The sequence below is a fragment of the Petromyzon marinus genome, chromosome 57, assembly GCF_048934315.1.
Source record: "Petromyzon marinus isolate PM22_M1 ecotype Great Lakes invasive population chromosome 57, UKy_Petmar_22M1.pri1.0, whole genome shotgun sequence".
In the NCBI taxonomy this organism is placed as follows: Eukaryota; Metazoa; Chordata; class Hyperoartia; order Petromyzontiformes; family Petromyzontidae; genus Petromyzon; species Petromyzon marinus.
In genome coordinates, this window is record NC_133723.1 from 4,880,277 (window position 1) to 4,904,754 (window position 24,478).

The following is a 24,478-nucleotide window of genomic DNA, read 5'->3' on the forward strand; positions in this document are numbered from 1 at the left end:
TGTGTGTGTGTCTACGGCTGTGTGTATGTGTCTATGCCTGGGTGTGTGTGTGTGCCTGTGTGTGTGTCTACGCCTGTGTGTGTGTGTCTACGCCTGTGTGTGTGTGTCTACGCCTGGGTGTGTGTGTCTACGCCTGTGTGTGTGTCTACGGCTGTGTGTGTGTGTGTACGGCTGTGTGTGTGTGTGTCTATGCCTGGGTGTGTCTATGCCTGTGTGTGTTTGTGTGCCTTTGTGTAGTGTAGCGGTTAGCGCGCTGCGCTATGAACCTGTGTGTGTACGTGTGTGTGTACTCGTATGTACACGTGTGTACTCGTGTGTACGTGTGCATGTGCCTGTGTGTCTGTGTGTAGTGGGGAGCGGTGGTGTAGCGGTTAGCGCTACGCTGCGCTATGAACCCGGCGACCCGGGTTCGATTCCCGCTCACGGCCAACACCGGTGACGCTTATCTGAACCGGTCCTGGGACTCTCCTAGGTCGACTCAGCCTCAAATAAATACCTGATGCGATGTGTAAACATCGCCACTGGGGAGACAAAGGCGGCCGGGCGTGGCGTTGGCCACCCAACCCCCTCGTGTGCCGTTCCAGCCTTCATAGGTGCACGCTAACAGCACTTGCCCCTACAGTCTGCTAAGGCTACACGGGGGATCTTTGTCTTTGCCTCTGTGTGTGCCTGTGTGTGTGTGCACGCCTGTCTTAAATATTTGATCCACTCTCGCGTCTTCCCTAGGTCGAGTAATTGGAGTCTGCGTCTCTCCCTCTCGCTCTCTCTCCCTGTGGTAGCGTGGATTTTTCTCCGGGGTCCTCCGGATTTTCCCTCCACATTTACAATCGACGTCACCGCGCGTTCAGGGCGCTTGACTGCTGCTATAACTTTCCACACGGTGACGATGACGACGATGACGACGACGATGACGACGATGACGACGATGACGACGACGATGACGACGACGATGACGACGATGACGATGACGACGATGACGACGACGATGACGACGATGATGATGATGACGACGACGACGATGAGCCCACTCCGTTGAGCTGTCATTTGCGATGGCCCAGGGTCGCTTCTGGGAAAAAGCTCAGCATGAGCCTTACCTGGTGAAGTAAAAAAAAGAAACGAAATCGTTTTTTTAGTCGTGCGGTTGAGCGTTTGTACGGGCGCGGGGTTGTGCGGGGTTGCACAGGTTGCGCGAGTTGCGCGAGTTGCGCGAGTTGCGTGAGTTGCGCGAGTTGCGCGAGTTGCGTGAGTTGCGCGAGTTGCGCGAGTTGCGCGAGTTGCGTGAGTTGCGCGGGGTTGCGTGAGTTGCGCGAGTTGCGTGAGTTGCGCGAGTTGCGCGAGTTGCGTGAGTTGCGTGAGTTGCGTGAGTTGCGCGGGTTGCGTGAGTTGCGTGAGTTGCGTGAGTTGCGCGGGTTGCGTGAGTTGCGCGAGTTGCGCGAGTTGCGTGAGTTGCGTGAGTTGCGCGAGTTGCGTGAGTTGCGTGAGTTGCGCGAGTTGCGCGAGTTGCGTGAGTTGCGTGAGTTGCGTGAGTTGCGCGGGTTGCGTGAGTTGCGCGAGTTGCGCGAGTTGCGTGAGTTGCGTGAGTTGCGCCGTCTCTGTCCGCGGCAGACAACCGCCAGGGCTTCTGCTTCACGGAGGTTCTGCAGTCGCTGTGCCAGATGACGTCGAGCAGCCCGGCGCTCGTCACCAGGTCCCAGTGCTGCTGCTGCTCCGGCGGGCGGGGATGGGGCACCGGCTGTGATCTCTGCCCGCTGCCCGGCACGGCGCCCTTCCGCAAGCTGTGCCCGCACGGGCCGGGGTACACCACGGACGGGCACGGTGAGAGTGTCGGAGGGCGTGTGGGAGAGAGAGTGAGAGAGTGTAGGAGAGTAGGAGAGAGTGGGAGAGAGTAGGAGAGAGTAGGAGAGAGTGGGAGAGTGTAGGAGAGAGTGGGAGAGTGTAGGAGAGAGTAGGAGAGTGAGAGAGTAGGAGAGTGAGAGTGTAGGAGAGTGAGAGAGTAGGAGAGTGTAGGAGAGGGTAGGAGAGTGAGAGAGTAGGAGAGTGAGAGAGTAGGAGAGTGAGAGAGTAGGAGAGTAGGAGAGAGTGAGAGAGTAGGAGAGTGAGAGTGTAGGAGAGAGTAGGAGAGTGAGAGTGTAGGAGAGTGAGAGAGTAGGAGAGTGAGAGAGTGTGGGAGAGTGTAGGAGAGAGTAGGAGAGTGAGAGAGTAGGAGAGTGAGAGAGTAGGAGAGAGTGTAGGAGAGTGTAGGAGAGTGAGAGTAGGAGAGTGTGGGAGAGAGTAGGAGAGAGTGGGAGAGAGTAGGAGAGAGTGGGGAGAGAGTAGGAGAGAGTGGGAGAGAGTAGGAGAGAGTGGGAGAGAGTAGGAGAGAGTAGGAGAGTGGGAGAGTAGGAGAGAGTAGGAGAGAGTGGGAGAGAGTAGGAGAGAGTGGGAGAGAGTAGGAGAGAGTGGGAGAGAGTAGGAGAGTGGGAGAGTAGGAGAGAGTAGGAGAGAGTGGGAGAGAGTAGGAGAGAGTAGGAGAGAGTGGGAGAAAGTAGGAGAGTGTGGGAGAGAGTATGAGAGAGTGGGAGAGAGTAGGAGAGAGTAGGAGAGTGGCAGAGTAGGAGAGAGTAGGAGAGTGGGAGAGAGTAGGAGAGAGTAGGAGAGTGAGAGTGTAGGAGAGAGTAGGAGAGTGAGTAGGAGAGAGTAGGAGAGAGATAGGGAAGAGTAGGAGAGAGTAGGAGAGTGGGAGAGTAGGAGAGAGGTAGGAGAGTGGGAGAGTAGGAGAGAGTGTAAGAGAGAGTAGGAGAGAGTGGGAGAGAGTAGGAGAGTGAGAGAGTAGGAGAGTGAGAGAGTAGGAGAGTGTGGGAGAGAGTAGGAGAGTGAGAGAGTAGGAGAGTGAGAGTGTAGGAGAGTGTAGGAGAGAGTAGGAGAGTGAGAGAGTAGGAGAGAGTAGGAGAGAGTAGGAGAGAGTAGGAGAGTGAGAGTGTGTGTTGGACAGTATAGGAGTGTGTAGGGGTGCAAGAGTGGCGGTGCAGCGGTTAGCAAGCTGTTCCCACACGGACCGGGCTACACCAACAGAGTGGAGTCTGTTTTCACAGTGGGGCGGTGGCAGTGAGAGGGGTTCAGAGTGGGGGGGGGGGGGGTGACCACGCAGAAGTCACGTGGTTAACGGGAGGCTTGAGCCGGTTCAGACAGACAGCTTGACTCCCGCTCCCCCTCTCATTCAAGTTTCAAGTTTCATTTCATTCATTCTCTCCACCTCTCTCTCCCCTTCTCTCTCTCCCCTTCTCTCTCTCCACCTCTCTCTCTCTCCACCTCTCTCTCTCCACCTCTCTCTCTCTCCACCTCTCTCTCTCCACCTCTCTCTCTCTCCACCTCTCTCTCTCCACCTCTCTCTCTCTCCACCTCTCTCTCTCCACCTCTCTCTCTCCACCTCTCTCTCTCTCCACCTCTCCTCTCTCTCTCTCTCCCCTTCTCTCTCTCTCCACCTCTCTCTCTCTCCACCTCTCTCTCTCCACCTCTCTCTCTCTCCCCTTCTCTCTCTCCACCTCTCTCCACCTCTCTCCCTCCACCTCTTGGTGCGTCCACCCGTCATCATCACCACCCCGTGCCCCCCCCACCCCGTCCCCCCTCCCTCCAACCCGGTCGTCTGTGCGGCAGACATCAACGAGTGTGCGGTGCTGCCGAGCACGTGCGAGCACGGCACGTGCGTCAACTCGGAAGGCTCGCACCACTGCCTCTGCCGGCCGGGATACACCACAGACCTCTCCCGCACGGCCTGCGTTGGTACGCCCCGGGAGCGCACCCAACGTTCACTCCGCCTAGCACGCACCCAACACCCCCTAACTCGCTGTGTGAGTCGGTGGGTCTCTACGTGAGTCGGTGGGTCTCTGTGTGAGTCGGTGGGTCTCTGTGTGAGTCTGTGGGTCTCTACGTGAGTCTGTGGGTGTCTACGTGAGTCGGTGGGTCTCTGTGTGGTGAGTCTGTGGGTGTCTACGTGAGTCTGTGGGTCTCTACGTGAGTCTGTGGGTCTCTACGTGAGTCTGTGGGTCTCTGCGTGAGTCTATGGGTCTCTACATGAGTCTATGGGTCTCTACGTGAGTCTATGGGTCTCTGTGTGTGTCTGTGGGTCACTATGTGAGTCTACGGGTCTCTATGTGAGTCTGTGTGAGTATATGCGTCTCTATGTGAGTCTGTGGGTCTCTGTGTGAGTCTACGGGTCTCTATGTGAGTCTGTGGGTCTCTACGTGAGTATATGGGTCTCTGCATGAGTCTATGGGTCTCTGTGTGGGTCTGTGGGTCTCTACGTGAGTCTATGGGTCTCTGCGTGAGTCTGTGGGTCTCTGTGTCTGTCTGTGGGTCTCTATGCGAGTCTATGGGTCTCTATTTGAGTCTGTGGGTCTCTGTGTGAGTCTGTGGGTCTCTATGTCAGTCTGTGAGTCTCTATGCGAGTCTATGGGTCTCTGCGTGAGTCTGTGGGTCTCTGTGTGAGTCTGTGGGTCTCTATGTCAGTCTTTGGGTCTCTATGCGAGTCTGTGGGTCTCTGTGTGAGTCTGTGGGTCTCTGCATGAGGCTATGAGTCTCTGTGTGAGTCTATGGGTCTCTACGTGAGTCTGTGAGTCTCTGTGTGAGTCTATGGGTCTCTATGCGAGTCTGTGAGTCTCTGCGTGAGTCTATGGGTCTCTACGTGAGTCTATGGGTCTCTGTGTGAGTCTATGGGTCTCTACGTGAGTCTATGGGTCTCTATGTGAGTCTGTGGGTCTCTACGCGATTCTGTGGGTGTCTACGTGAGTCTGTGGGTCTCTACGTGAGTCTGTGGGTCTCTGCGTAAGTCTATGGGTCTCTGCGTGAGTCTATGGGTCTCTATGTGAGTCTGTGGGTCTCTACGTGAGTCTATGGGTCTCTGCGTGAGTCTATGGGTCTCTACATGAGTCTATGGATCTCTACGTGAGTCTATGGGTCTCTGCGTGAGTCTACGGGTCTCTACGTGAGTCTATGGGTCTCTGTGTGTGTCTGTGGGTCTCTATGTGAGTCTACGGGTCTCTATGTGAGTCTGTGTGAGTATATGGGTCTCTATGTGAGTCTGTGGGTCTCTGTGTGAGTCTACGGGTCTCTATGTGAGTCTGTGGGTCTCTACGTGAGTATATGGGTCTCTGCATGAGTCTATGGGTCTCTGTGTGGGTCTGTGGGTCTCTACGTGAGTCTATGGGTCTCTACGTGAGTCAACGGGTCTCTATGTGAGTCTGTGGGTCTCTACGTGAGTCTATGGGTCTCTGCGTGAGTCTATGGGTCTCTACATGAGTCTATGGATCTCTACGTGAGTCTATGGGTCTCTGCGTGAGTCTACGGGTCTCTACGTAAGTCTATGGGTCTCTGTGTGTGTCTGTGGGTCTCTATGTGAGTCTACGGGTCTCTATGTGAGTCTGTGTGAGTATATGGGTCTCTATGTGAGTCTGTGGGTCTCTGTGTGAGTCTACGGGTCTCTATGTGAGTCTGTGGGTCTCTACGTGAGTATATGGGTCTCTGCATGAGTCTATGGGTCTCTGTGTGGGTCTGTGGGTCTCTACGTGAGTCTATGGGTCTCTGCGTGAGTCTGTGGGTCTCTGTGTCAGTCTGTGGGTCTCTATGCGAGTCTATGGGTCTCTGTGTGAGTCTGTGGGTCTCTATGTCAGTCTGTGGGTCTCTATGCGAGTCTATGGGTCTCTGCGTGAGTCTGTGGGTCTCTGTGTGAGTCTGTGGGTCTCTATGTCAGTCTTTGGGTCTCTATGCGAGTCTGTGGGTCTCTGAGGGAGTCTATGGGTCTCTGCGTGAGTCTGTGGGTCTCTGTGTGAGTCTATGGGTCTCTGCGTGAGTATATGGGTCTCTGCATGAGGCTATGGGTCTCTGTGTGAGTCTATGGGTCTCTACTTGAGTCTATGGGTCTCTGCGTGAGTCTATGGGTCTCTGCGTGAGTCTATGGGTCTCTATGTGAGTCTGTGGGTCTCTGTGTGGGTCTATGGGTCTCTGTGTGAGTCTATGGGGGATCTCTACGTGAGTCTGTGGGTCTCTGTGTGGGTCTATGGGTCTCTGCGTGAGTCTATGGGTCTCTGTGTGAGTCTATGCGTCTCTGTGTGTCGTCTATGGGTCTCTGCGTGAGTCTATTGGTCTCTGCGTGAGTCTGTGGGTCTCTGCGTGAGTTTATGGGTCTCTATGTCAGTCTGTGGGTCTCTATGCGAGTCTATGGGTCTCTGCGTGAGTCTGTGGGTCTCTGTGTGAGTCTGTGGGTCTCTATGTCAGTCTTTGGGTCTCTATGTCAGTCTTTGGGTCTCTATGCGAGTCTGTGGGTCTCTGAGGGAGTCTATGGGTCTCTACGTGAGTGTGTGGGTCTCTACGTGAGTCTGTGGGTCTCTGTGTGAGTCTACGGGTCTCTACGTGAGTGTGTGGGTCTCTACGTGAGTCTGTGGGTCTCTGTGTGAGTCTATGGGTCTCTGTGTGAGTCACTGGCGACCGCGCTGAGACCGTGACCTCGCTGCGCCTGAGACAACTCGGCTCAAGCACGGGCACCGACGCCGACCGCTGTAACGACGCGGATGGCCATCGAACGTCGGTGATGTACACCCCCCCGCCCCCCCCGCCCCCCCCGCCCCCCCGCCCCCCCCGCCCCCCACAGACCTGGACGAGTGCGTCCAGGCTCCCAAGCCGTGCAACTTCATCTGCAGGAACACGGAGGGCAGCTTCCAGTGCGCCTGTCCCCGTGGATACGTCATGCAGGACGACGGCAAGACCTGCAAGGGTAAACGCGGGGAAGGGGGTGGCGGCGGGGGTTGGTGGATCACGACGGGATGGGAACGTGATGCTTGTGTGCGAGTAACGACGTGCGTGTGATGACGTGCGTGTGTGTGTGCGCGTGTGATGACGACGTGTGTGTGTGTGTGTTGGTGATGACGCGTGTGTGTGTGTTGGTGATGACGCGTGTGTGTGTGTGATGACGCGTGTGTGTGTGTGATGACGCGTGTGTGTGTGTGTGTGTGACGACGTGCGTGTGTGTGTGTGATGACGCGTGTGTGTGTGTGTGTGTGACGCGCGCGCGTGTGTGTGTGATGACGCGTGTGTGTGTGTGATGACGCGTGTGTGTGTGTGTGATGACGCGTGTGTGTGTGTGATGACGCGTGTGTGTGTGTGATGACGCGTGTGTGTGTGTGATGACGTGCGTGTGTGCGTGTGACGACGTGTGTGTGTGTGATGACGCGTGCGTGTGTGTGTGTGATGACGCGTGTGTGTGTGTGTGATGACGACGTGTGTGTGTGTGTGTGTGATGACGACGTGTGTGTGTGTGATGACGCGTGTGTGTGTGTGATGACGTGTGTGTGATGACGCGTGTGTGTGTGTGTGTGATGACGCGTGTGTGTGTGTGTGTGATGACGCGTGTGTGTGTGTGTGTGATGACGCGTGTGTGTGTGATGACGCGTGTGTGTGTGTGTGTGATGACGCGTGTGTGTGTGTGATGACGCGTGTGTGTGTGTGTGTGATGACGCGTGTGTGTGTGTGTGTGATGACGCGTGTGTGTGTGATGACGCGTGTGTGTGTGTGTGTGATGACGCGTGTGTGATGACGCGTGTGTGTGTGTGATGACGCGTGTGTGTGATGACGCGTGTGTGTGTGTGTGATGACGTGTGTGTGTGTGATGACGCGTGTGTGTGTGTGTGATGACGCGTGTGTGTGTGTGTGTGATGACGCGTGTGTGATGACGCGTGTGTGTGTGTGACGACGTGCGTGTGTGTGATGACGCGTGTGTGTGTGTGTGTGTGATGACGTGTGTGTGTGATGACGCGTGTGTGTGTGTGTGATGACGTGTGTGTGTGTGACGACGCGTGTGTGTGTGTGATGACGCGTGTGTGTGTGTGATGACGCGTGTGTGTGTGTGATGACGCGTGTGTGTGTGTGTGATGACGACGTGTGTGTGTGTGTGTGTGATGACGACGTGTGTGTGTGTGTGATGACGCGTGTGTGTGTGTGATGACGTGTGTGTGTGTGTGACGTGCAGACCTGGACGAGTGTTCCAGCAAGCAGCACAACTGCCAGTTCTTGTGCGTCAACACAGTGGGCGGCTTCACCTGCAAGTGCCCGTCAGGGTTCACTCAGCACCACACGGCCTGCATCGGTGAGCGGGCCCCTCAACACTCACCTGCTCACTGCTGCCGGACAGAGAGAGAGCGAGCGGGCGATGGAGTGAGCGAGCGGGTGATGGAGTGAGCGAGCGGGTGATGGAGTGAGTGAGCGAGCGATGGAGCGAGCGAGGGAGTGAGCGAGGGAGCGAGTGAGCGAGTGAGCGAGGGAGCGAGTGAGTGAGGGAGCGAGTGAGCGAGGGAGTGAGCGAGGGAGTGAGCGAGGGAGTGAGCGAGGGAGTGAGAGAGGGAGCGAGCGAGCGAGGGAGTGAGCGAGGGAGTGAGCGAGGGAGCGAGTGAGTGATGGAGCGAGTGAGAGAGGGAGCGAGTGATGGAGCGTGCGAGCGAGGGACTCGGGGAGTGAGGGAGCGAGCGAGGGAGTGAATGATGGAGCGAGCGATTGAAGGGCCGAGTGAGTGACTAAGGGAATCAGCGAGGGAGGGAGGGAATGAGTAAATGAGCGATTGAATGAGCGAGCGAGCGAGTGAGGGAGGGAGTGAATGAGGGAGTGTGTGTGTTCGGACAGGGTAACCTCCCCCCACCCCCCTCTCTCCCTGCACAGACAACAATGAGTGCGTGGGTCAGCCCGGCTTGTGTGGCTCTCAGGGCGTCTGCCAGAACACCCCGGGCAGCTTCGAGTGCGAGTGTCAGCGCGGGTTCAGCCTCGACGCGTCCGGACTCAACTGCGATGGTGCTCAATACCCACCTACTCACCCGCCCACCTACACACCTACTCACCCACCTACTCACCCACCTACTCACCCACCTACTCACCCACCTACTCACCCGCCTACTCACCGCCTAACCACCCACCTACTCACCCACCTACTAACCCACCTACTCACCCGCCTAACCACCCACCTACTCATCCACCTACTCACCCACCTACTCACCCACCTACTCACCCGCCTAACCACCCTCCTACCCACCTACTCACCCACCTACTCACCCACCTACTCACCCGCCTAACCACCCACCTACCCACCTACTCACCCACCTACTCACCCACCTACTCACCCACCTACTCACCCACCTACTCACCCGCCTAACCACACACCTACCCACCCATTTACCTAACTACCCACCCACCTAGTCGCCTTCCCACCTTCCCACCTACCCGCCCACCCACCCACCCAACTAACTAACCACCCACCTACCGACCCATCTACTCACCTACACACCCACCTACTCGCCTTCCCACCTACCTACATAGCTACCTACCTACCCAACTACCCATTTACCGACCCAACTCCCCACCTACTCGCCTACCAGCCTACCTTCCCACCTACCCGCCCACCTACCCACCCAACTAACCACCCACCCACCCAACTAACTAACCACCCACCTACCGACCCATCTACTCACCTACCCACCCACCTACTCGCCTTCCCACCTACCTACACAGCTACCTACCTAACTACCAATTCGCCCACCCAACGCCCCACTGAACCCCCTTCCACCCAACCCCCCCCCACCCACCTACCCCCCCCCCCCCCCCCCCCCCCCCACAGACGTGGACGAGTGCAGCGGGAGTCACCGCTGCCAGCACGGCTGCCAGAACATGGTGGGGGGTTACCGCTGCTCCTGCCCCGCTGGCTACATGCAGCACTACCAGTGGAACCAGTGCATCGGTGAGCGGGGGAGAGAGGGGGGGGAGGAGAGAGGGGGGGGGGAGAGAGGAGATAGGGGGAGGGGAGAGGGGAAGGATGAGAGAGGGGAAAGGGGGGAGGAGGGGAAGGGGGGGGGGGGAAGGATGAGAGAGGGGAAAGGGGGGAGGAGGGGAAGGGGGGAGGGGAAGGGGGAGGGGAAGGATGAGGAAGGGGAGCGGAGGGGATAGGAGCGGATGAGGGGAGATTGGGTGCATCTACCGGTCATCTCAGTCTCAGGACAGACCCAGACCTCCTGCACCTAGCCTGGCACAGTAAGGGGGGTACAGCTGGTGGTGCATCTACCGGTCATCTCAGTCTCGGGACAGACGCAGATCTCCTGCACCTAGCCTGGCACAGCAAGGGGGGTACAGCTGGTGATGCATCTACCGGTCATCACAGTCAGCAACCCCATGGCACCTGCTGGGTCTGTCCCGTGACCTCCTCCTGCACCTAGCCTGGCACAGTAGGGGGGGTACCGGTGGTGGTGCATCTACCGGTCATCTCAGTCAGCAACCCCATGGCACCTGCTGGGTCTGTCCCGTGACCTCCTCCTGCACCTAGCCTGGCACAGTAAGGGGGGTACAGTTGGCGGTGCATCTACCGGTCATCTCAGTCAGCCAACCCATGGCACCTGCTGGGTCTGTCCCGAGACCTCCTGCACCTAGCCTGGCACAGTAGGGGGGTACAGCTGGTGGTGCATCTACCGGTCATCTCAGTCAGCAACCCCATGGCACCTGCTGGGTCTGCCGGCAGCGAGCCTCCTACACTTCACGTGGCGGCCTCAAAGTGCACCTAGCCTGGCACAGGTGCCGTGGTGACATCACCGTCGCTTAGTGGCGAACGGCGGCTGTTGATGTTGGGTGGGGGGAGGGTGGGAGGAGGGTGGGGGGAGGGTGGGTGAGGGTGGGGGGAGGGTGGGGGGAGGATGGGAGGAGGGTGGGGGGAGGGTGGGGGAGGGTGGGGGAGGGTGGGTGAGGGTGGGAGGAGGGTGGGAGGAGGGTGGGGGGAGGGTGGGAGGAGGGTGGGAGGAGGGTGGGGGGAGGGTGGGAGGAAGGTGGGGGGAGGGTGGGTGGTTGGAGGGAGAAATACTCAACCTTACCCCCTCCCCCCCCACTATCAAATACTTGGCGAGTCCTCATCAGAGTGGCGTGACATTTGGAAACAATGTTGGGGGGGTGGGGGTGAGGGGGGCTAAGAGATTCGTAATTCCCCTCCCCCCACCCCTCCCCCTCCCCTCCCCAGACGAGAACGAGTGCGTGAACCCGCGCGTGTGTGGGCGTGCCTCGTGCTACAACACGCTGGGCAGCTTTAAGTGCGCGTGCCCCACGGGCTACAGCTACGAGTCCCCTGGCGGTGCCTGCCGTGACGTCAACGAGTGCACCTCGACGCTGAGCCCCTGCAGCCACGGTTGCTCCAACACTGAGGGTGGCTACCTGTGCGGCTGTCCGCCCGGCTACTACCGCGTCGGCCAGGGGTGAGAGCCCGCGTACACCCTGTGTGTGTACACGGGCGTGTACACCTGTGTGTACACACGCGTACACACACGGTGCATGTGGCACGCGTGCGATGATGGGGGCTGATGGTGAGGCGATGATGGGGGGATGGGACGATGATGACGATGATGACGATGATGATGTCGAGGACGAGGCCTTCCATAGGAGCTTTTGCTCGCCATCAGCTACGTGGGGGGCCTTTGTCACGGTGTCCGTGAGATCGTTTGGCTGCGTGTCTCACCCCACCCCACCACACCACACACCCACCCCCACACCCACACCCACCCACCACACACCCACCCACCCCCACACCCACCCACCACCCACCCACCCCACACCTACCCCACACCCACCCCACACCCACCCACCACACACCCACCCACCCCACACCCACCCACCCCACCCCACCCCACCACACCACACACCCACCCACCACACACCCACCCACCCACCACACACCCACCCAACCCCACACCCACCCAACCCCACACCCACCCACCACCAAACCACCCCACACCCACCCACCCACCCACCCCACACCTACCCCACACCCACCCCACACCCACCCACCACCCACCCACCCCACACCTACCCCACACCCACCCCACACCCACCCACCACACACCCACCCACCCCACACCCACCCACCCCACCCCACCACACCACACACCCACCCACCACACACCCACCCACCCCACACCCACCCACCCCACCCCACCACACCCCACACCCACCCACCCCACCCCACCACACCACACACCCACCCACCACACACCCACCCACCCACCACACACCCACCCAACCCCACACCCACCCAACCCCACACCCACCCACCACCAAACCACCCCACACCCACCCACCCACCCCACCCCACACCCACCCACCCCACCCCCACCCACCACACACCCACCCAACCACACACCCACCCACCACCCACCCACCCCACTCCCACCCCCCCACCCCACTCCCACCCACCACCCCCAGGCACTGCGTGTCAGGCATGGGTTTCACCAACGGCCAGGGCTTCGCGCTGGGTGACGACGGCGGTGACGGCGGTGACGGCGGCGGCGGCGGCGATGGTAACGAGCTGTCGCACGAGGGCTGCTACGACTGCAAGGTGAACGGCGTGCCCAAGGGTGGACGCTTCCGCCGCGGTGCCAACGGCACCGCCGGGGAGGAGACGGAGCGCGGGGACGACGACGTCGCCAGCCAGGTGAGGGTCGTCGTCGCCGCCGTCGTCGTCATCGTCGTCGTGAGTGTGGCCGTCGATGTTCCGATCGTCACCGTCTCGCCATTCGTCATCGGGATTGTCGTCGTCATCGTCATTGCGATCGTCGTCGTCGTCGTCACCGTGAGCCCACATCATCTTCGTCGTCGCCGTGCAGATCTGAGCCGCTGTCATGCCTTGCATGGCAACTCACTGCATGTGAGCGTGAGTGAGAGTTTGTGAGTGAGTGTGTGAGTAAGTGTGTGAGTTTGGATGGGTGCGAGGGGCCGGCTTACCCCTCCACCTTCAATTAATTACCACCAAACCACGATTTAAAAATGTAACTAAGCTTGAGGCATAGGCCCCCGGGGGGACAGGCGTCTATGGCGTCTCCTGGCCAAAACTCCATTTTGCGGAGCCAGGAGACTGAATCCTTACCCTCGGGGCTCCTCCAGAAACAACGAAAAACCACTACGGGTGGCCACGTGGAATGTTCGAACGCTCACTGCGGAGGAGAGGCTGCCACTCCTCTGTCCAGAGCTGGACCAGTACTGCCTGGATCTCTGTGGTATTCAGGAGGTCCGGTGGACCGGCTCTGGCTCCTGCCACCATGAGGGGTGGACAGTCCTCTCCTCGGGGCAGGAGACTGCCAAACAACAGGGAGTGGCTCTTCTTATAAACAAAAGAATGAAGGGGGCATGGGAGCATGGCAGAGAGGTGTGGGAAGCTGTAAGCCCCAGGCTACTTTTGGCTCGCCTTCCCATCAACCAGAGGCGAGTGGTGGTGGTCGTGGTTACTTATGCTCCCACCGAAGACGAACATCCATGGAGGGATGCAGGCAAGGCCGATTAGTTATATGCCTTATATGACCTCCTGTCACAGGTGCTGGCTAAAGTGGCCCCTCGTGATAGAGTCATCTTGTTGGGTGACTTCAATGCCCGAGTTGGTCATGATGCTGGCACCACAACAGCAGGAGGCTTCTAGATTTTTGTGCAGCCCATGGGCTTGTAATTACCAAAACGCTATTCCGGCATCAGCACATCCACACAACATCATGGATCCATGCCGGGTCCAAGCAAGAACATCTGATGGACTACATAGTGGCGGAACAGCAGATGCGGGCCCATGTCCTTGACACCAGGACCTACCGTGGAGCTGATCTGCCCACTGACCATCGACTTGTTATCTGTAGGATGTGTCTGCCATTCTTCCACTCCGGTAGTGGGTGTCCACTCAGGACCCCATTCAAACCCATAGTGGCATGGTCTTAGCTAGCTGATGAAAGTTGCAAGCGAGAGTTTCATCATCGCTTGTGGCTGGGGTTGGCATCGTCCCCCACTCCTCCTGATGTCGAGGGGAAATGGGCGAGGTTTAGGTCTGTGGCTCCATGCAGCTGCAATGGCTGCTTTGGGTACACGGTCCAGACCTCCCCAGAGACCCTGGCTGACAGAGGAGGTGCTCAGGCTGGCTGAGAAAAAGCGACAGGCCCACTCTCACCGTCTACAGCATCCCACGTCAGAGAATGAGGAGGCCTTCGCTCGGAGGTTCAGATCCGTGAGGCTCTGAACCTGCAGCGCCAAACCTATTACCATCATTAGGGGAAAGAACGGTGATCCAATCTCCGACGCCCAGGAACAGGTTTGCAGATTTGCTGAGCATTTATGTGAGGTCCTGGGGGAGGGGAAATCCCTCAGTCTGGAAAACATTATGGGACAAAGTGGGGATGACCCTGCTGAGGCTGTGGTGCCTCAAATATTGGAAGAAGTCACACCCTGTGAGTGGCTGGCTGAGGTGCCATCTGTTGAGGAAGTACTGAAGGCAATCCGGAGTCTGAGACCAGGAAAGGCACGGGGCAGAGATGATCTCCCAAGCGAAATGTTGAGTGAGGGTGGCGTTTATGCACAGACTGCCCTACATGATATCATAACAACAGTCTGGACCACTGGATGGGTTCCACAGGATTGAAAGGATGTCCTGGTGGTCCCCCTCTTTAAGAAGGGGGACCGCATAGACTGTAACAACTATAGGGGCATCTCACTCCTCAGTTTGCCAGGTATGCTGAGGAGAGGCTTGCGGAGCCCCAATGCAGTTTCAGCAAAGGGCAGTCCTGCACACATACCATATTTTCTGTCTGTCTACTACAGCAGAGGTGTAGGGAATTCCAATAAGACCTACATCTCTGCTTTATTGACCTGGTCAAGGCCTATCATACCATCAGTAGGCCTGGGCTCTGGGTTGTTCTTCGTTCTTTCAGAGTGTCTGACCCTCTGCTCACGATCATTAAGGACCTTTATGATGGTGAGCGGCCCCAGGTAAACTACGTGGCCGGGAGTCGGAGCCATTCTCTGTTCACCTAGGGGTGCGACAGGGATGTCCTCTGGCTCCCAAATTATTTAACATCTATTTCGACCACGTAGTTCATGAAGCCTTCAATAGCTGTACCGGAGGAATTTACATCTGGTACAGATAAAATGGGAGGATGATCGATGCCCAGGTGCAGTCAAGGGATGGCTCCCTGTTGCTCAACCACGTTATGTATGCCAATGATCTGGTAATTGCTGCTCACTCAGAGGAGGAGTTGGAGGCGCTGCTGCTGAACCTGGAGCTTGCCACTAAGATGTGGGGCCTTATCATCAGCCCCACGAAAACTAAAGCACCTGCCTGGGTATTTTGTACCATCGGACACTCCACCCCCCAACTCCCAGAGGCGAGTGGTGGTGGTCGTGGTTACTTATGCTCCCACCAAAGACGAACATCCATGGAGGGATGCAGGCAAGGCCGATTAGTTATATGCCTTATATGACCTCCTGTCACAGGTGCTGGCTAAAGTGGCCCCTCGTGATAGAGTCATCTTGTTGGGTGACTTCAATGCCCGAGTTGGTCATGATGCTGGCACCACAACAGCAGGAGGCTTCTAGATTTTTGTGCAGCCCATGGGCTTGTAATTACCAAAACGCTATTCCGGCATCAGCACATCCACACAACATCATGGATCCATGCCGGGTCCAAGCAAGAACATCTGATGGACTACATAGTGGCGGAACAGCAGATGCGGGCCCATGTCCTTGACACCAGGACCTACCGTGGAGCTGATCTGCCCACTGACCATCGACTTGTTATCTGTAGGATGTGTCTGCCATTCTTCCACTCCGGTGGTGGGTGTCCACTCAGGACCCCATTCAAACCCATAGTGGCATGGTCTTAGCTAGCTGATGAAAGTTGCAAGCGAGAGTTTCATCATCGCTTGTGGCTGGGGTTGGCATCGTCCCCCACTCCTCCTGATGTCGAGGGGAAATGGGCGAGGTTTAGGTCTGTGGCTCCATGCAGCTGCAATGGCTGCTTTGGGTACACGGTCCAGACCTCCCCAGAGACCCTGGCTGACAGAGGAGGTGCTCAGGCTGGCTGAGAAAAAGCGACAGGCCCACTCTCACCGTCTACAGCATCCCACGTCAGAGAATGAGGAGGCCTTCGCTCGGAGGTTCAGATCCGTGAGGCTCTGAACCTGCAGCGCCAAACCTATTACCATCATTAGGGGAAAGAACGGTGATCCAATCTCCGACGCCCAGGAACAGGTTTGCAGATTTGCTGAGCATTTATGTGAGGTCCTGGGGGAGGGGAAATCCCTCAGTCTGGAAAACATTATGGGACAAAGTGCCCTGCTGAGGCTGTGGTGCCTCAAATATTGGAAGAAGTCACACCCTGTGAGTGGCTGGCTGAGGTGCCATCTGTTGAGGAAGTACTGAAGGCAATCCGGAGTCTGAGACCAGGAAAGGCACGGGGCAGAGATGATCTCCCAAGCGAAATGTTGAGTGAGGGTGGCGTTTATGCACAGACTGCCCTACATGATATCATAACAACAGTCTGGACCACTGGATGGGTTCCACAGGATTGGAAGGATGCCCTGGTGGTCCCCCTCTTTAAGAAGGGGGACCGCATAGACTGTAACAACTATAGGGGCATCTCACTCCTCAGTTTGCCAGGCATGCTGAGGAGAGGCTTGCGGAGCCCCAATGCAGTTTCAGCAAAGGGCAGTCCTGCACACATGCCATATTTTCTGTCTGTCTACTACAGCAGAGGTGTAGGGAATTCCAATAAGACCTACATCTCTGCTTTATTGACCTGGTCAAGGCCTATCATACCATCAGTAGGCCTGGGCTCTGGGTTGTTCTTCGTTCTTTCAGAGTGTCTGACCCTCTGCTCACGATCATTAAGGACCTTTATGATGGTGAGCGGCCCCAGGTAAACTACGTGGCCGGGAGTCGGAGCCATTCTCTGTTCACCTAGGGGTGCGACAGGGATGTCCTCTGGCTCCCAAATTATTTAACATCTATTTCGACCACGTAGTTCATGAAGCCTTCAATAGCTGTACCGGAGGAATTTACATCTGGTACAGATAAAATGGGAGGATGATCGATGCCCAGGTGCAGTCAAGGGATGGCTCCCTGTTGCTCAACCACGTTATGTATGCCAATGATCTGGTAATTGCTGCTCACTCAGAGGAGGAGTTGGAGGCGCTGCTGCTGAACCTGGAGCTTGCCACTAAGATGTGGGGCCTTATCATCAGCCCCACGAAAACTAAAGCACCTGCCTGGGTATTTTGTACCATCGGACACTCCAGCCCCCAACTCCCATTTGGTGATAGGGCAGTTGTGGAGACAGTGGAAAGTTTCCCCTGCCTGGGCAGTGTGCTCATGACCGGCTCCGGTTTGACAGCAGAGGTCTCACTCCGAATCAGTCAAGCGGCATTATCTTATCATCGGTTGTGTAATGCTGTGTGGAAGCTACCTGGTCTGCCGCTCCGCACGAAGCTTCAGGTCTTCTCGGCCACAGTAATTTCTTCCCTTCTCTCTGCTTGCAAAACGTGGACCCCCATAATGGAAAATCTTCACCGGTTAGAAACATTTAGACTGGCCTGCCTATGATACATTGCGTGAGGAGCTCACAAATCCTTGAAAGATCTGGACAAAGTCTCATCAGTGAGCTCCTCCGCCAGGCAAGGCTGCGTTGGCTGAGTCATGGCGCCTGCATGTCCAGCCACCGCATGCCGAAACAGCTTTTGTTCGGCCGGATCGAGGGGGCTTAACGGGCGCGGCACGGGCTAGAGAAGAGATGGAGTGGTGTGGTACAGAAGGACGTGGAGCTGAGTGGACTTGCCGGTGACTGGTACCAGCGGTGTCAAGATCGGCCTCTGTGGAGGAGGCTCGTGAAGGACGCTACTGGGCAGTTGGAGGTAGTCGCCCTCCAACAACAACGGAGGGCGGAGGAGCGATGCTCACAACAACGAGCGGAGCGCCGGGTGGCTAAAGCACAGCAGGTTGGCACAGTAGGGAGCACAGGTGGTGCATCAGCCAGTCATCTCAGTCAGTCGACCCGTGGCACCTGGGTCTGCCCCGTGACCTCCTGCCAGCGGGCGTTCGACACTCCACGTGGCCTCAAGGTGCACATGGCCTGGCACAAGCGTCGTGGTGACGTCACCGTCACTTAGTGGCGAATGGCGGTTGTTGTTGTTGTTGAGTGTGAGAGTGAGTGTGTGAGAGTGTGTGAGTGAATGTGTGAGAGTGAGTGTGTGAGTGGAGTTAGTGGTGGGGGGTCAATCGTGGTTGTTTGGGGTCAATGGGGTTCAGAGGCAGCTTCATGACCACGATGAGTGCCTCTGAGCAGCGAGCCATGTCGCCTGTGTCCCCACCGCGTGTCCCCACGGCGTGTCCCCAGCCGAGCCTGGACACGGACCGTCCGATGAGGCTGCTGGTGCCACTCTCCAGCAAGCTCCGCGCCCGCAGCAACGGGGAGGACCGGCAGACGAAGAAGAGAAAGACGCAGGAAGCCGCCGCTACGGGCGAGGAGGAGGACAAGGAGGAAGAGGAGGAGGATGATGACATCACCATCCTCGCTCTCATACCCGCGCTCAAAACGCTGAGCGGCCACGTGCGCTACCGCATCCTCAGCGTCGCCCGGCCCGACGGCGCTCGGTCCGAGCCGTGCTTCGAAATCCGGCACGCCGGCGGAGTCTCCGGCGCCGCCGCCGCCGCCGACGACGCCGGGGCCTCCGCGGCGACGGCCGCCGGGCCGGCCCTGCTGCGGGTGGTGCGGAGGAGGGCCACCCCGGGGGATTATTCGCTGGTGATCGGCGGAACGCCGGCGTTTGAGCGCGGCGAGCTGCGGCGCCTGCGGGAGGAGAGGGACCGCGGTCGTGCCTCGGGGGAGGTGGGGCGGGCGCTCCGCCTGGAGCTCAGCGTGGAACTCACCAACTAGCGGCACGCGCGGGTGCATGTGTGTGCGTGTGTGTGCGCGTGGGCGAGTGCTTGTGTGTGCATGGGTGCGTGTGTGGGCGGGCGCACGTGTGGTTCCTGTCTTTAGCCGGCGGTACGTACAGAATGTTGGGGCAAGTGCTGTGTTGGCCAGTGTGCGTGAGTGTGAGTGCATGGGGTTTGTGGGTGCGTGTGTGTGTGTGTGTGTGGGGCAGTTGTGGAGAGAGTGGAGAGTTTCCCATACCTGGGCAGTGTGCTCATGAGCAGCTCCGGTGTGACAGCAGAGGTCTCACTCCGAATCAGTCGTGCGGCATTATCTTTTCATCGGTTGTGTAACGCTGTGTGGAAGCTACCTGGTCTATCGCTCCGCACTAAGCTTCAGGTCTTCTCGGCCACAGTCATTCCCTCCCTTCTCTACGCTTGCAAAACGTGGACCCCCCTAATGGAACACCTTTGCCGGTTAGAAACATTTCGGCTGGCCTGCCTACGATCAATCCTGGGCTTAACCAGGCTGGATTTTGTGAGGAGCCCACAAATCCTTGAAAGATCTGGACAAAGTCATGTAGCCAGCCACCGACCAGGCTAAGCTGGCGCAGCACGGGCTAGAGAAGAGATGGAGTGATGTGGTACAGGAGGACGTGGAGCTGAGTGGACTTACCGATGACTGGTACCAGCAGTGCCAAGATCGGCCTCTGTGGAGGAGGCTCGTGAAGGACGCTACCGGGAAGTTGGAGGCAGTTGCCCTCCAACAACAACACAGGGCGGAGGAGCGACGCTCACAACAACGAGCGGAGTGCCGGGTGGCTAAAGCACAGCAAGTTGGCACAGTAGGGGGCACAGGTGGTGCATCAGCCAGTCATCTCGGTCATCTAAGTCAGTCGACCCGTGGCACCTGCTGGGTCTGTCCCGTGACCAACTGCCAGCGGGCGTTCGACACTCCACGTGGCCTCAAGGTGCACATAGCCTGGCACAAGCGCCGTGGTGACGTCACCGCCACTTAGTGGCGAATGGCGGTTGTTGTTGAGGGTGTGAGTGTGTGGGTGAGAGTTTGTGAGTGTGAGGATATGTGTGTGTGGGTGCGAGTGTCTATTTGTGTAGATATCACCAGTGACGACCATCTGAACCGGTCCTGGGCCTCCCCTAGGTCGACTCAGCCTCAAAATGAGTACCTGGTAGGATGTGCTAACAACGCCACTGGGGAGACAAAGGCGGCCGGGCGTGGTGCTGGCTACCCACCCCCCTTCGCGTGCCGTGCCGGCCTTCGTTAGGTGCTGCTCGTGAACAGCGCTTGCCCCAACAGTCTGTTAAGGGGGGGGGGGGTCGTTGTGTTTGCGTGACGGAGAGCGGCGGTGCAGCGGTTAGCGCTCCGCGTGACTCCGAACCCGGCGACCCGAGTTCCATTCCCTCTCGCGGCCATCGCCGGTGGTGAATATCTGAACCGGTCATGTGCCTCCCCGAGGTCCCCTCAGCCGTAAATGAGTACTTGGTGCATCGTGTAAGCATCGGCACTGGGGAGACAAAGGCGGCCGGGGCACGGTGCCAGCAGCACCTCCTTCGCTCGCTCGCCAGCGCCGTCCTTCACAGAGGTGCTAACTCGACAGCACTTGCCCCCAGCAGCCTGCGTGGGCTATACGGGGGATCTTTGTTATCGTTGCTATTCGTGCGTGTCCTTGCGTGCATGCGTGCGTTCATTGGTACGTACTATTTTAGGTGTCTGTGTGTGTGTGTGCGGTGTGCGTACTCCGTCGGCCATGTATACGCATGCGTACGTACACAAGCGCGCGCGTACGTGATGTCATTGTGTCTTTGTGTGTATGCACACGCGCGCATCCGTAGACACGCGCGCACGTGTACACACATACACACACACACACGCACACACGCGCGCGTAGTGCAGTGCTATCTTGCCAGATGCGATCAAAACTCCTCTGAGGTGGTGTGACTGGCTGCGTAAGCGGCTCAAAGTCATTCCGGACGCACGAGCCTCCGTTACCACTTAGCCCGTTGCCGGGGTGGCCCCCGTGCCTAGCGACGGTTCTTTGTTGCTGTTCCACTGCAAGAGGCCGAGCCGTGCCACTTGACGTCACTCCCACCGATGCCTCGTGAGCCCCGCCCCAGCCCAGCTCTGCTTGGCCCCGAGCCAGATTGCGACGGGCGAGGTGGAGGGAGGGGGGGGGTGGGAGGTGGCGAGCGGCTATCAAGGCTTGGTTTCGGCACGGCTCGGCAAATGGCCTTGTGGAAAACCACCCCTATGGTGTGCTGGGCACCCTCCCGGCTCAGATTTGTCAGTGGGAAGAGAGAACAAAAAAAGAGAAAACAATGGGTGCACTTCACCGACGGAGATGTCGTTTCAATTTGAACACGTAGTCGCAGTATGCTTTCGCGAACAAAAATTATTCATAATGAAAGTTTTTTTTTGGGTTAGATCGTGTGAAAATGAATGTGTCATGAATCCCACCACCACCACCACCCGATAGAGCCAATCGGTAACGTTTGTCACGTAAACAATTTGGGCACAAGTCGCCCGATGAAGCTGCTGGTAGTTGTTGTAATCACCGGCGACACGACACGCTACTCAAATTGTTAACGTTGTGGGTTGACGCAACCGTTTAGTGCTGAGCAAGTAACTCATTGGCACGTTTTGTTTACGTGACAAGCCCTTACTCATTGTTTGTGTTGGGTGGTGGTGGTGGTGGGTTAACGACACCGTCATATTTACGAGATCTAACCCCGCAAAACAATGTTTTGTTATGAATAATATCGTTACAAGCGAGCGTTAGATAGCTCACAACTCTCCATCCTGTAGAGTACAATAGCCAGAGATAGTTCACTCACAACTCACTCATCCTGTAGAGTACAATAGTCAGAGATCACTCACAACTCTCATCCTGTAGAGTATAGCCAGAGATGGTTCATTCACAACTCTCATCCTGTAGAGTACAATAGTCAGAGATAGTTCACTCACAACTCTCATCCTGTAGACTACAATAGCCAGAGAGAGATCACTCACAACTCTCCATCCCGTAGAGTACAATAACCAGAGATAGTTCACTCACAACTCTCATCCTGTAGAGTACAATAGACAGAGATAGTTCACTCACAACTCTCATCCTGTAGAGTACAATAGACAGAGATAGTTCACTCACAACTCACTCATCCTGTAGAGTACAATAGTCAGAGATAGTTCACTCAACTCTCATCCTGTAGAGTACAATAGTCAGAGATAGTTCACTCACAACTCTCATCCTGTAGAGTACAATAACCAGAGATAGTTCACTCACAACTCTCATGCTGTAGAGTACAATAGTCAGAGATAGTTCACTCACAACTCTCTCATCCTGTAGAGTATAGCCAGAGATAGTTCACTCACAACTCTCATCCTGTAGAGTATAGCCAGAGATAGTTCACTCACAACTCTCATCCCGTAGAGTACAGTAGTCAGAGATCACTCACAACTCTCATCCTGTAGAGTACAATAGTCAGACAGACGGATACCCCTCACCGCCTATTCTCTCTCTCTCGATGATGATGATGGTGAGTTGGGAACGTTGTATCTTATTTCGTTTCTCTTTTCCAGCAGTCGCATCCCTTAGTAGACGGCAGGGTGTAGACGTGGGAACGGTTCTCCGGAAATACGAAACTATGCATGCTGGGAGCAGCAGAGGGCAGCGTTGTTACTCCACTGCCCACTCCTCCCCCTCCAAGTCTACGCTCCCTGCCCCACTGCCTTCACCAAGCCCCCGCTCGCGGTAGTGGGGGGGGGGGGCGGTCTTCATCCAGCAGTGGAGTGACTTGAACCCGAGCGCAAATCGGCGTCGCCCCCACGGCGTTTGGAGCGAGCCGGCGCGCCTCGCTCCCGGTCGCTTCCTCGTTGCGGCAAAATCGGCCGCTGCACGCACTGCACGCGCCCGATGATTGTTGGTGGAGCGCCGTCGGTCGCGCTGCACAGTTGGTTTGCTGGCTTAGGGGCTTCGTTTCTGCGCCGAATGGAGGGGGGGGGTTTGTTTGTTTGTTTGTGTTGTCACTCCCCACGTGTCGCTGCATAGACCGGAGTAGGTGGACACGTGACTAGCAGTCGTCATAGTAAGGGGGCGGCCACAGTGGCTAGGGAGATGTTACCTCCCTCGTCCCGGTACACAGGAGGTCGTGGGTTCGATCCCAAGTCCCTACGGCGCCTGCTGCTGCTGCTGTAGATTTGGAGTTTCGCGTCTCGCTCCCCGTGGCCGCGTGGATTCTCTCCGGGGGATTGGCCCGGGTTTTCCCTCCTCCACATTTCGAATCGACATCACTCGCGTTCCGAGACTAATCTGCCTGCTGCTATACACTTCCACGCGACGACGATGACGACGACGACGGTGACGACGGTGACGACGGTGACGACGGTGACGATGGTGACGACGATGGTGACGACGATGATGACGATGGTGACGATGACGATGATGACGATGATGACGACGACGATGATAATGACGACAATGACGACGACGACGATGATGACGATGATGACGATGATGACGACGACGATGACGACGATGATGATGACGACGATGACGGTGAATACGATGATGACGATGACGATGATGACAATGATGATGACGACAATGATGACGACGATGATGACGACGGTGACGACGACGATGACGACGACGATGACGACGATGATGACGATGACGATGACGAAGATAACGACGACGACGACGATGACGACGATGATCAGCCGCCACTTTCGTCGAGCAGCTATCATCTTCGACAGCCTGGTCGCTTCTGAAACAGGGGCCTACACTAGCAGCTGGGTCTGGGGTTCGCCGAGGAGAGCGAGCGGTGGGGGGTGCTTTTGATGCGCTGGATTCTTCTTCCGCGTGGCATGCAATGGTCTCAAACGTCACACGTCTCAAATATGGTGCTAGGTCAAAACAGACGAAAAAAAAATGTTGTATTTTATCGGGGGATGATGATTCCACGTGCCGGTGGTGCTCCGCTTTTATTCCGTTCGCTCATCGTAATCAACCCTTTGTAGGAGTTCGTGTTTTTTTAAAATTTTATATATGTGTCGAGAATATCCACCGAATGTGCTTTATTTTATAATATATATAAAACGACGGCGACGACGAGACTTTCGTGTTTTTGCAAGGGTTAGGGTGATTGGTATGATGATGATGATGATTAATAATATAATTGTTGTTGTTGATGCTCTCCCGTGACGTTGTGCCGCCCACTGCGTGTCGCTCCGCACCATAATGATGCCCGACGTTCCGCAACCCACGTGCTTGGGCAGGATAGAGAAGCCGTGGGGATGGGGGTGTGGGGAGGCAGGCTTCTTCAAAGGGGTCTGACGTGTGAAAGAAGATCCCCCACCATGTGCAGCAAAACGTCGGACATCAACCACGGTGACCTCATGTGGCGAGATGTGTTAACTACATCGCCTGGTACACAGGAGGTCGTGGGTTCGATCCCGACCCTGACGCCTGCTGCTGTATATTTGGAGTCTGCGTGTCTCTCTTATCATCATCACGGTGGCTAGGGAGATGTTAACTACATCGCCTGGTACACAGGAGGTCGTGGGTTCGATCCCGACCCTGACGCCTGCTGCTGTATATTTGGAGTCTGCGTGTCTCTCTCATCATCACGGTGGCTAGGGAGATGTTGACTACATCGCCTGGTACACAGGAGGTCGTGGGTTCGATCTTGACCCTGACGCCTGCTGCTACTGCTGTAGATTTAGAGTCTGCGTGTCTCTCTCTCTCATCATCATCACGGTGGCTAG

The 24,478-nt window shown here is 57.0% G+C and overlaps 1 protein-coding gene across 1 annotated transcript in view; it reads left to right on the forward strand.

The window, feature by feature from the left end:
* The window catches only part of LOC116954924 (fibrillin-2-like), a 516,076-nt gene extending 492,169 nt beyond the window's left edge, over nt 1-23,907 (forward strand). The window contains exons 60-68 of the mRNA XM_076052694.1: nt 1,606-1,815; nt 3,634-3,759; nt 6,623-6,745; nt 7,997-8,113; nt 8,680-8,808; nt 9,629-9,748; nt 11,009-11,240; nt 12,244-12,472; nt 18,179-23,907. Coding sequence (XP_075908809.1) covers nt 1,606-1,815; nt 3,634-3,759; nt 6,623-6,745; nt 7,997-8,113; nt 8,680-8,808; nt 9,629-9,748; nt 11,009-11,240; nt 12,244-12,472; nt 18,179-18,718 — 1,826 coding nt within the window. The 3' untranslated portion in view covers nt 18,719-23,907. The remainder of the gene's footprint in view (nt 1-1,605; nt 1,816-3,633; nt 3,760-6,622; nt 6,746-7,996; nt 8,114-8,679; nt 8,809-9,628; nt 9,749-11,008; nt 11,241-12,243; nt 12,473-18,178) is intronic.
* The last annotated feature ends 571 nt before the right edge of the window (nt 23,908-24,478 follow it).